The sequence below is a fragment of the Atractosteus spatula genome, chromosome 12 (assembly GCF_055471065.1).
Source record: "Atractosteus spatula isolate fAtrSpa1 chromosome 12, fAtrSpa1.hap1, whole genome shotgun sequence".
Taxonomy (NCBI): Eukaryota; Metazoa; Chordata; class Actinopteri; order Semionotiformes; family Lepisosteidae; genus Atractosteus; species Atractosteus spatula.
Window position 1 is genome coordinate 45,980,463 of NC_142717.1, and position 11,041 is coordinate 45,991,503.

Here is an 11,041-nt window from a genome sequence, read left to right on the forward strand (position 1 = left end):
TCCTTGATACCCAATTTAAAACCAACAAGAAAACTTTTTAAACAACTTGACTTAACTCCAGCTAGCATTCTGATTACAGAAAGCAATGCCACTACAGGGGCTGCCTTCTCCGTTCATCAAAGAAGTTCATGTTTCGCACTTTGACAACCCTGGTACATCTGCTAATCCTGCATTATACTGAATAAAATCGTGTTACATGACATCAGGCACGTCGACTTGAAGAGGCGTTACTTACTACCATGCTATCTTTCTCCCAAACGTCCCCGTCCGCCCGGTCTCCCTTTGTTCCGTTGTCAGCGGTATAAATTTACTCCATAAATTCACTTAATAATTAAAGAACAGCGACTCCTCCATCTTCATCACTTTCACCGCGCAGACAAACTTGAAGCCCGGCAGAGGACGAGGGTGGCAGTTGCCGCCAGCCAATCATTGGAGAGAAACGGACCCCTCCGGAAATGTGAACCAATCAATTGAGGGCCGGGGGCGTGGCAGAACAGTTTCCGTTAGTGGGGTAGGCTGTGTCGTTATTGCAGCTAGGAAGGTCCGAAATTTGGACGGTCTGGTGCCGATTTGTTTGAATGTTGTCTGACATGTAAACGGAGCGCAGTTCCTCTGCCTTTCGAATATTTGCAGGTTCTATTGTTTTTTCGTCCGGCAACCTTATTAGGATTTATTCTTTAATAGTATTTATTCTAAAAGAAGTTTCGACGTCCTGTAGAAGGAGAGAGTTTATAGCAATCGCGAAAAAAAAAAGGTTACTGTCTCTATCTCCTGGTCTTGGTATTGTTCAGCGTGCATATTGTTTATAAAAAGCTATTTATTTCGCTGTGAGTTACCAAAGTAAGCACCCAACCACCAGTGAGCAGAAACCAGCTTATTCCCGGTGTCGTAGCGAAAGTGTTAGACCATAATGCTCCGTTACAAATGCGATTTCACACAGCTCCTGCACCACGCTGGTACTAATTGCTCTTCTGTATGTGTAATGGTTTAGCGTTATTGATTAATTTTATTCGCCATATTAAGCTGCTGGCATTGTAAGAACCATAAATTAGCTCTTTTCTGAGAGATCAGTCCTGTTCGAAGGCACTTACTCTCTTCCTGGCATTAGTGGCCACTATACTAGAAGCCTTCATTTTCTCCAAGTACCGTAGGAAGTCACAGATTCAGCTTTTCCCTACTTGTGGGGGTCAATGACCGCTTGCCTGCTGCCTTCTGAAAGCTCTCTGATGTTAACTGTAATAATGATGCTGCTACTGTATGTCTTCAAAATTCCTTACACTTACATAGCGCTGTTCTGGACACTCCACTCCAAGTGCTTTACAGGTCATGGGGATCCCCTCCACCACCACCAGTGTGCAGCCCCACCTGGATGATGCAGAACAGCATGATGAAGACAGTTCATGATTGGTAAAGGCCAGGGGGGTATTTTGGCCAGAACTCCGGAGTAACACCCCTACTCTTTTCGAGAAACACCTTTGGATTTTTTAATGACCACAGAGTGAGGGCCTTGGTTTTATTTCTCATCCGAAGGACGGCGCCTGTTTACAGTGTAGTGTCCCCATCACTATACTGGGGCAGTAGGACCCACATGGACCGCAGGGTGAGCGCCCCCTGCTGGCCCCACTAACATCTCTTCCAGCAGCAACCTCAGTTTCTCCCAGGAGGTCTCCCATACAGGTACTGACCAGGCTCACACCTGCTGAGCTCCAGTGGTGAGCTGCAAGCTCTGGTGTGTGTGTCTATGTTCCCTCCTTTGATGCTCCAGGAAAACAAGAAACCTTTAGAGGCCCATATTTGGTCTGGAAACTGTATTGTAGAAGATTTATGCTGAATTTGATTTGAAGGGATACTTTGTGTGAATAAATGTGACCCTCTTGTTTGACCCTTTTGGGATGCAATGCTGGAATTTAATACTGTATATTCATGACAAATACGGCTTTATTCTGTACAAATGCTATTATAATTTTATGATATAACATTATTAAAAAGATAAATGAGACATTATCCAATATATAACTCATTCTGCTATAGGACCTTTTTGTTTTCTATTATATATGGAATATCAATAAATCTGGTTTTGAGTCTGCAACAAATTTAATTTACCACAACATTTATTCGGCAACATAAATTTAATTCCAAAATCCAGAGACCATGTCAAAAGTATAATTCACCAGTAACCCTTACATTTTATAGGTCATCAGTTTACCACCAAAGTGCTATTAGTACAATGCATGAATACACAACAAGCAACTTCAATAATATACAGTATTTTAGACTTCAAGAGGTTTTAAATTAAAACTACAATATACATAAAATACTTCATTTTGATTCTTCAAAATCACAGTATCACATTATTAACTTAATGCAGCATTTTTATAAATGTGATTCAATCTGCTAATTACATGCAATTATAGAAATAAACCTTTGAACTTTTCACATTCTCTTCTCAGCAATATACAATGAAGGCTTTACTCAGGGGCTCAGATTCACAAGAACAAAAATGCATCACATGTTCCCGATGGAATGGAGTGTAAATCCATTAACAACAAACAAAAACAGAATAATTAAAAAGATTTGTGCTAGGGCAGAGAACAATGATCACATATTCATAGTTTAAAAAGGTCCATTTTCAATGGCAATAGCATTCTGAAAGTAAAAAGGGTACCACGTCTTTAAAGTCATTAAAACTAAAAACCGCTCAATCCGTTGATAATTATGTTCTTATAAAGGCTGTTAGAGTTGGGAACACACTGCCCAGCCATGTTGTTGAAGGAGAAACCCTGGTTTAGCTGAAGAAACACTGATCCTCGGATCAGTTAACTACCAGATACCATCAGAGCTTGACAGGCCAAATGGCTTCCTGTAATTTCTAACTGTTCTAATGTTTATAGCTACTAAAGACTAAATATGTTAGATGGACTGAGTGGCCCCTTCTTGTCTGAATCCTCCTTTATGTCCTTTCCTTCATGTGTCAGTTTGCTGTCTGTTATCATTCACTGTAGCTTTTGAGCACAGTTACCAAGGAGAACAGCTCTCTCGGCTCATCCAGCACGTCTGCTTTTCAGTAGCTAAAGAAGCTGAGGGTCTCTTCTGGCCTTGTGTTGAAAAGAGACAAGGTATCGGCTTTGACAAAAGTGGTAAACTGAAAATATAGATCCTTTCAACTGAACAATTTTAGAAATTAGTTTTTTTTTTAAAGTAAAGAGAATATTCGTGTATAAAATAGAGATGCATATTAGGGCTATTGGAAAGCAAGATGATGGTTAATGGAGCTAACACATTATACAGAGCAGTAAAGCACAAAACTGAAGCCCTTACAGGGGTACAGAGCGGATTTAGTGTACAAGAAACAAAAACAGTTGAAAAACCTGCTTTCACAGTAATGGTGCAGCTAAAAATATTCTTAAAAATGTAACAAATACACCGTGTTCAAGAACTAAAGATATTTCCGGTACATCATTACATTTCAGGGCTCGAAATTAGTTCATTATTCAAATCAGATCTTGCTAGTTACAACACTCGATCAGTGCTCATACACTTAATGACAAGCGCATGCTCAGAAAATCTTTTTGGACTAATGAATAAAACAAGCATTTCTCAGTTAATCTTTAAGAATATAAAAGAAACTGTCCTCTACACTACTCTGAAAAGAACCTACAGGGCCATATGTAACTGAATAGTGAGAAGAAATATTATCATATCAGCTTTCACTCATATCATCACTTCTGCATCCCAAAGGTCTTCTGGCTCAGGGGGTCTCGACCCTGGTCCTGAGCCGCCCCAGTCTCTGCGGAGGACAGGGTGCCACCAGCACCAGGCCTGGGAGACTTAATTCATGGATCTCTTAACATTCATAACACTTCTGAGGTTGGATAATTAGTCATTTACTGGTTCCATTAAGTCTGGAGTGGCCAAGTACGCTCCTTGAGACCTGCAGGATGTTAGTGTTCTAATTTCTGATGTTCTCCAAGCTACTCCATTGAAACCGCCTGCTTCAGTGGTCAAAATAAAATTGTTCGAAGTGTTCAGGAAATGACAAAACCCATCTCTGAAACCAGGGCTGCCTCCCCTGACCACCTAAGAAAACCTCATCATCTCAGCTGTATTAGCTGTTAAAGAAATGGTGCATCTCCGTTGACCTTGATCGTGAATGTTCCTACAATCACTGTGTTAAAAAAAATCTGAAGGATGTACAAACACCGCCACTGCATGCAGAATGATGCTCTGTTGTAGGCACAAGCATATGGTACGAATTCATAAGGGCATGGGGGGTTAATATACTTAAAGGCACTTAAAATGCAGAGGTAGTGTGTGCCATATTGAAATTCCACCTGATCAGTTAAAGTGGAAACCACTGCCATTGTCTAAAATACGACATTTTCAAATTCCATCCCTTTGCTACAGCCTGTCCCTCTCTCAGGCTCACTTGCCTACATTTCCCCACCCCCACTACCCATCGCACTTCTCCTGCAGGGAAAACAGAGGCGCTGGCTAGCAGGAGACAACATCAACAACAACAGCGGCTTCATGGCTCAACTCCAGGCTCTTGGAAGCCCTTTGCTGCAGTCAGTGAGCCCTTCCTACCCTCCAACCACGACCTTCACCCTGTCAAGTCAAATTAGGGTCACCATGTGGGGAACAGCAACACACACAGAGACGAGTCAGGCACACTGGAAGCAACCACCTTCCAGCTGCACAACAAACTTCAAGACATGCTTTCGGGGCCGAGCCGGGTCTGCAGATCCTCCCTGAGCGCTGCATGCTCTCCCGATGACAGCCGAGCCGCCACGTGCTGCAGGCACCTTCAGGGCTCGTCCCCTGCAGCAGGGAGCAGCGTGCGAGTCCGTGTGACAGCAGGGTCCTTGCAGAGCTACAACCCGTTTAAACACAGCCTGAAGAAGGCAGACATTCCTTCTCGGGTCCTATGCGAATAACAGCGTGAGCCGATATAAACAGCTGCCGTTAGAGTGAAAAGCTCATTCCAGAAGAGACCGCAAAAGACACATACTGTCCCTACGAGGGCCAGAATTTTACTAACACTTGTAAAGAGCTGATATTCTCGGCCTCTTTGTGTTACACAACAGCAGTCTCCGGTTACATAAAATGTTCCGTTTCCAGAGAAGCCTCCACTGCTGTTCAATGCAGTGTCTTAGAAACCTGGCAGGGCTGCAGGGAAAAGGTTTTCAAAAATGGTGCAAACAGAGCTCGCCAACTGAGGATGAGCCCACCTTTCAAAGCCCTTTCAAGCCTGCTCAGCCAGGGATGCTCGAGCCAGCCGGGAGCCCACAGCTGAGAAGCGCGTTCTCTCCGACGCTCCGGGCAGGGTGTGGGCGAGATCTCCTTTCATCTCGCCAAGCGAGAGGACCGCCGGGCACCATCAGTCAAACAGAACACCAAACCAAAGGGCCAAAGAGCAGTGCCATAAGAGTAAGTCAATGTAAATGTCTGCCTTCATTCAGAGAGTGAACCCGTGTCCCCGTTCTCCACCTGATCTGCTGCACAGTGGAGCTGCTGCGTGTTACAGAGCTTCAGTGGTGAAGTCCCTTCAGAAGTGAGTCCTCTCCTATATGTTAACTGCTGTACAAACTCAAGCAATTGTTAGAAAATACACTGACAGTGATTATGTTTTAAAAACATAATACACCATCTTATATGCCATGAATACCTTTAACACCTATGAATAATCTGTGTTAATATGCTCACACATTTATATCTAGCATACACTTACAATGCATGTAGAAAGTAAGGGAGAGTCCTTCCTCATGCCTAGTGTCTCATCAGGCTGGAGGCAGAAAGGGTGTGAGACTCGCCCCCGGGTGGGCCACAGGTGCCCCGCAGAGTTAACCCACGCAAAGCCGATACCGGCGTGTAAAGTGATGCAGACAGTCAAGTCCTTCCCTCAAGCGCACACAGCCCTCCAGGCAGCAGCCCAGCGCCCTCACTGCTGCTCCTCACTGCCACCTCCAGTGCAGAAGCAGACGAAAGGAAGGGGAAACACTTGAGGTCCTACAGCAGAGCAGATGAGAGCTGCGCATCCTGCTGCGCTGAGCTGCAGTGCTGCAGTGAACTAGGGGGTGATGCCGGCGAGCTGTGCCACCTCATTGAGCAGGGCACTGGCCTCTTTCCTGTACTGGGCCGAGAGCTCCCTGGCTCTGCGGACCTCCAGAAGGTTGTCCCTCAGGTTGGCCTCCACGCGGACCTGCTCTTGGTAGGCCTGGCTGGCCTCCTTCACTCTCCGGGACAGCTGCGCCTCACCCTGCAGCACAGAGCTGATCATCTCCTGCAGCTTGGTGCCTGCAGCGGCTACGGACTTGGACCCCTGACTGGCCCTCCTGACCTGCTCCTGGGCCTCCAGCAGCTTGGCAGGGGTGGCGTCTAGCTGCACCACCAGCGAGAAGTCATAGCCCTTCATCTGAATGCTGATGTTGCAGGCACCTGCAAGGGAACTGAGACGTGATGAGTGACCCACCCTGACCTTGTTTTCCTCAACTGCAGGCATCAAGGAAGCTGTGAAGCGTCAGAGAGACTTTGTGACGTACGGACTGTTTAAATCAGCCTTTTCGCTGATGATTGTGCAGAGTGATCAACGACAACACTGCGTGGGCTTCAAACAACAACACGCAATTCGGAACTCATTTCCGTTGGTTTTTCCCATCATAAACATCTGCCCATTAATGGGAGAAAAAAGCACGCAACTCAGCTGTTAAAAATAAAGTCAAAATTTGAAAAATCGAAACAGAAAAGAACCTTTCCGATTTGATTTTTTCTGCTCAGCTTCATTAGCACTACTGCTGTACATACGAATTCTTATACTCAGCAGAATGAGGATCAAAGTAAAACCATTCTACAAGTTAGGGTTAAGCCAAAGCCCATTAAAATATTTCCATTCTGGATAATCACCCAAGATTATCATCACCCCTCGCACCAGAATACATGCATTTCCTGAAATGCTTCCTCTACATACTCTATCCTGCTTTTATTCTTTCATAAACTCCATGTGACCAAATGTGTTTTAATGCACACGTGGTGCGGGGCTGTCTGGACAGAAAAGTGACTGCAGCACAGCAGACGAGGGGGAAAGCCATAGCCAGGTGATCCCCACTGGAACCCACCGTGCTCCTTCTTCATTTCCTCCAGACAGTCACTCAGACTGCTTCCAGGTCTGCCCCCGGCGCTGCTCTTCAGCTGTCTTATGCTTTGTGTCATAGCCTGGTGATCCTCCTGCTGGCGATTGAAGGTGTCGGCGATGTCCACAAAGCTCTGATCCAGCTCCGGCACTCCGACCAGCTTGACGACGCACCTACCACATTTCTCTCCTGTGCCAAGAGAGGAACGGGCATCGATTACTTTAATCATGTCAATTAGCGCAAGCAGAGCAATTAAAGGGAAACACAGCCAGACTGGCACTAAACAGAACTGATTCAATTTTCTACACCTTGCCTAAGAGTGTATTACAAATGTGTATCCCCGTTCTGCAGTCCAAATTTCTGATAGGATTCCATAATAGAATCCTATCAAACATAAAAATATATAAAGATGTCCTAATATACTAGTCAGCCAGCAGCAGGGAATACAGAGCATGAGGACAGCAGTCGCCATAATCTTCCCAAAATGCTGAGTAAACAACATTTTAAAATGTAGTAGTTCAGGTGGGGAGCTGCGTCAGCATGCGTAGGCTGCAAAGGAACAAGTAATAGGTTTATTCCATGCTGAAAAAAAAGAAGAAAGAAGAAGAAAGGCTCCACGGCCGAAACGTTGTGTACTCTTTCTTCTTTTTTTCAGCATGGAATAAACCTATTACTTGTTCCTTTGCAACATTTTAAAATGCACTGTACATGATTATCTTCAATTATATTATATTATATACAGCCAACACAGATACTTGCACAAGTTTACTACAGAATCTGTTTCTTCAAACAACACTGCCTGTTGTCTGAAATGCCCTCTAATATCCCTCGCTTCTCTAAGATGATACTGCCAAACACCAGCGTGCTTTAGTGTAACTGTAACAACAGGCAGACTCCCAACATTGAAATTGTATATCTCCTCTGCTCTGTATTTATCACAATGTAAGAAAAATGGACATTTATAGTCCATCTGGACAGGATGTGCTAAAAAACACAACTTTTTCCCCTTTCCATGAGTTTCAGCTGATGAGAGTCATGCTCTGCATTGGGGTGGAACAATAGGTTTTCTTAAAGCTTCTCCAATTCCACAGAAAACACTGTTGTACAGAACCTTTAAAAGCTCTAAATCTATTATCTGAAAAGCCTCTTTGTTACACCTTGAGAGAGACTTGCTACAGATGATTGCAGCTTTCAAACCATTACATGACAGAAAGAGCCAGGCCCTTTCTTACTGCCAGAGACCTTTACGAAGGAAACTTCAAGCTGAGACAAAACTCTCAGGCGCTGGTCTCATTGAAGAACGTGGCCTCTCACTGCTGCTGCCCTACATTGCAATACAACCTACAGTACGTGGTGATTCCAGTCAGAATCCTGGGAAAGACAGGGACCTGGGAGAGACTGAGAGATGGTGAGGTCATATTTGTTAACTGCGTTTACAGTAATGCAAAATCTGTTTTGAATATTTTAAGTGTTACATAAAAACAAGGTGATGTAATGTCCAATGGTGATGAATCAGTGTTTATGCCATGCTTTACATGCATGTCACTTCATTCTGACTGGAGGAGAGAAAACAAGAGCCACTTGCCAACTGTCTGCTGTTAAACCTGACTCACTGCGGCCCTTCAGAAAGAGCTGCACAGCATTCTGGGACTGATTAGCCATTAGGCAGCAGATATGCAAGAATGACTTCCTCTCGGCAGTAAACGCTGCTGTATCCTAAAACAGCTGTCACCATAAAATCCAGTTGCAAACGAATCGTCGATTTTTGATTTTTGAATAGCACACTGCGGCGCATGCCGTTAACCGAACGGTCCCTACAGACTCATGAACTGCTTGTGTCGACTGCCTTCACCCCTGCTGGACAGGGCCCTCCGCGGACAGCTCTCAGAGGGGGAATCAGCTCGCCTCTGGGCCCCAGCGCCCAGCGCCCGGAGTCGCAGGCCCAGTCACTCCCTTCGAAGGGACTTGTCTCATCTTCTCGCGTTCTCAGTCAAGGTGTGAACCCTTTTCTCACAAGGGTGGCGGGGGTGTGGAACAAGCTGCCCAGATATGCTGCTGAAGCAGATGCCCTGGTTTCCTTCAGGAAACGGCTCAGGTAAAGATCACCGGCAGAACAAAATAAACCCCGATCACGCCGAGAGAGTGTGTCAGCACCTCACGTGCATTCTTGTCTGTCTTTTGGATTAGCATCACCAACCTCAACCTCCAACCTCCATGTGTACACAAGCTTTGAAAATGGATTTATGGATTCCTAAATAGATAAAAAAAAAACAAATGGGATTTCTACTTTTTATTTTTAAATCGTGGGTCAGACACGCACGGCATCGGCATCTCACAGCGAGCTGCTGAGAGATTCAAGCTCGCCTGAATAGCCAGAGCAAGAGTGAAGAGAGGCCGAAGGCAGGTGGTTCATTTCTTCGCACTCTTCGGCATGAAAGTGTCTACAGCACTGAAAATGAATGTAAATTTCAAAAGCCTCTGCTGACGTACCGTGTCTTTCTGGGCGAAACTGCCGGGCAGACTGGGGCTGGAGCAAGGGCTGCCGCTGGAAGAAGCAGAGAGTGAAGCGTGTTTATGCAGCCTGAGAAGAGGCCCCCCTGCTCCCGTCCAGCCCCGCGCACCGCCGGACAGGAGCTCCTCGCCCGCAGGCCCGAGCTTCAGAATCACAGAGTATACCGCCCGTTCTGGAGCGAAGACTTCGCTTAGCAAGACGGCTTCTCCTGCACCTCGGGCTCAGTCCACGCTAGGCTGGCCCCCCAGGCAGAAGCCGCAGCACCTGCTAGCCCAGGAGAGTCCGACCCTGGTCCTGCAGGCCTCCGTTCGCTACTGGCTCACCTGGACCGGTTGGCGATGCTCTCCGTCATCCTCAGGGGATTCGGGATCTGGAGAAGCTGCAGGACAGCAGCCCCCCCCCCAGCACCCGGAGTGGGCTCCCATGGGCTGGGTCTCAGCAAGCCGGGCCTGCTCGGTACTGGGATGGGAGACTAAGGAAAGCAGGCTTGTGCTGTAAGCGGTGCTGGCCGTCCAGCAGGTGGCGCTGTTCCCTCCGGAGCAGAGGGAACCGTCAGTACAGTATAGTGATCTTCAAGGATACTGTTCTGCGGGACAGTAGTTTCCAGCTGCTGGTTTCTGCAGCGCGGGATGAAGAGGGGAGCTGCGGATCGATGACTTGAACTGATTGGCTCACTCGGGCCTGTTTGTAACAAGCCCGCTCCAGCAGCTTCGGCACACAGACATTCAAGCAGCCTCTCCTCTCCTCTCTCGCCCTTACTGCTGACTCCCGACAGCTGATCAGCTCACGATCAACAGACAGGTGGGAATAACACCTCGCTGCGCACGCCCACCATTAGCGTCTTACCTGCTGCAGAAGGTGAGATGTTACAGTGAAGCTGTAATGTTTTGGGGGAGTGTTGACTCTAGTGTCCCGGCTAACTTTTCACTCTGGGCTTGTCCAATATGTCAAGACTACAATTCCCTTTTGATGAAACGACTTCGCAAACTTAATTACGTCTCCGTGTTGTAGCCCACAGCTCGACAGTGGAAGCGGGAGAGAGGGGGGGGGGGGTTCTCTCTGAAGACGGACTTCACGACGCTGTAGCGCTACAGACCGCCTGAGACTTCCTACCGACACATTCCAGCAAAACTGCATCGGGGAGATCTTTTATTTTTTAAAGGCGTTAAGAAAGAGAAATTTTCGTGCTCTTTTTGCGCCTTGTATATATACTTTTTATATACTTATATACTTTTTGTAATTAAAAAAAGAAGCCCGAATACTTACTTCTGCCGGGTTTTCTGCCTGTGCAGGACAAGAACAGCAGCAAAACAAGAAAGACATTTTTTTAAGGAAAACCAGAGAATAAAGGATGAGTTGAGGGAAGAAAAACAAAGCACGTCAAGAACAGAACAACAGCAGC

At 46.2% G+C, this 11,041-nt stretch overlaps 2 protein-coding genes across 3 annotated transcripts in view; both read right to left on the reverse strand.

Moving 5' to 3' along the window:
* The window catches only part of hycc1 (hyccin PI4KA lipid kinase complex subunit 1), a 34,589-nt gene extending 34,199 nt beyond the window's left edge, over nt 1–390 (reverse strand). For both annotated transcript variants that reach the window (XM_088929348.1, XM_088929351.1), the window contains exon 1: nt 236–390. The gene's annotated coding sequence lies outside the window, so the exon portion shown is untranslated. The remainder of the gene's footprint in view (nt 1–235) is intronic.
* Nucleotides 391–2,110: 1,720 nt separating this feature from the next.
* LOC148823198 (uncharacterized) lies at nt 2,111–11,029 on the reverse strand. Its single transcript, XM_088929020.1, has 4 exons — nt 10,906–11,029; nt 9,618–9,672; nt 7,113–7,316; nt 2,111–6,435 (listed from the first exon to the last, which is right to left on the reverse strand). The coding sequence occupies exons 1-4, from the start codon at nt 10,960–10,962 to the stop codon at nt 6,068–6,070; spliced, it is 684 nt and encodes a 227-aa protein (XP_088785146.1). The 5' UTR covers nt 10,963–11,029; the 3' UTR covers nt 2,111–6,067.
* Between the last annotated feature and the right edge of the window lie 12 nt (nt 11,030–11,041).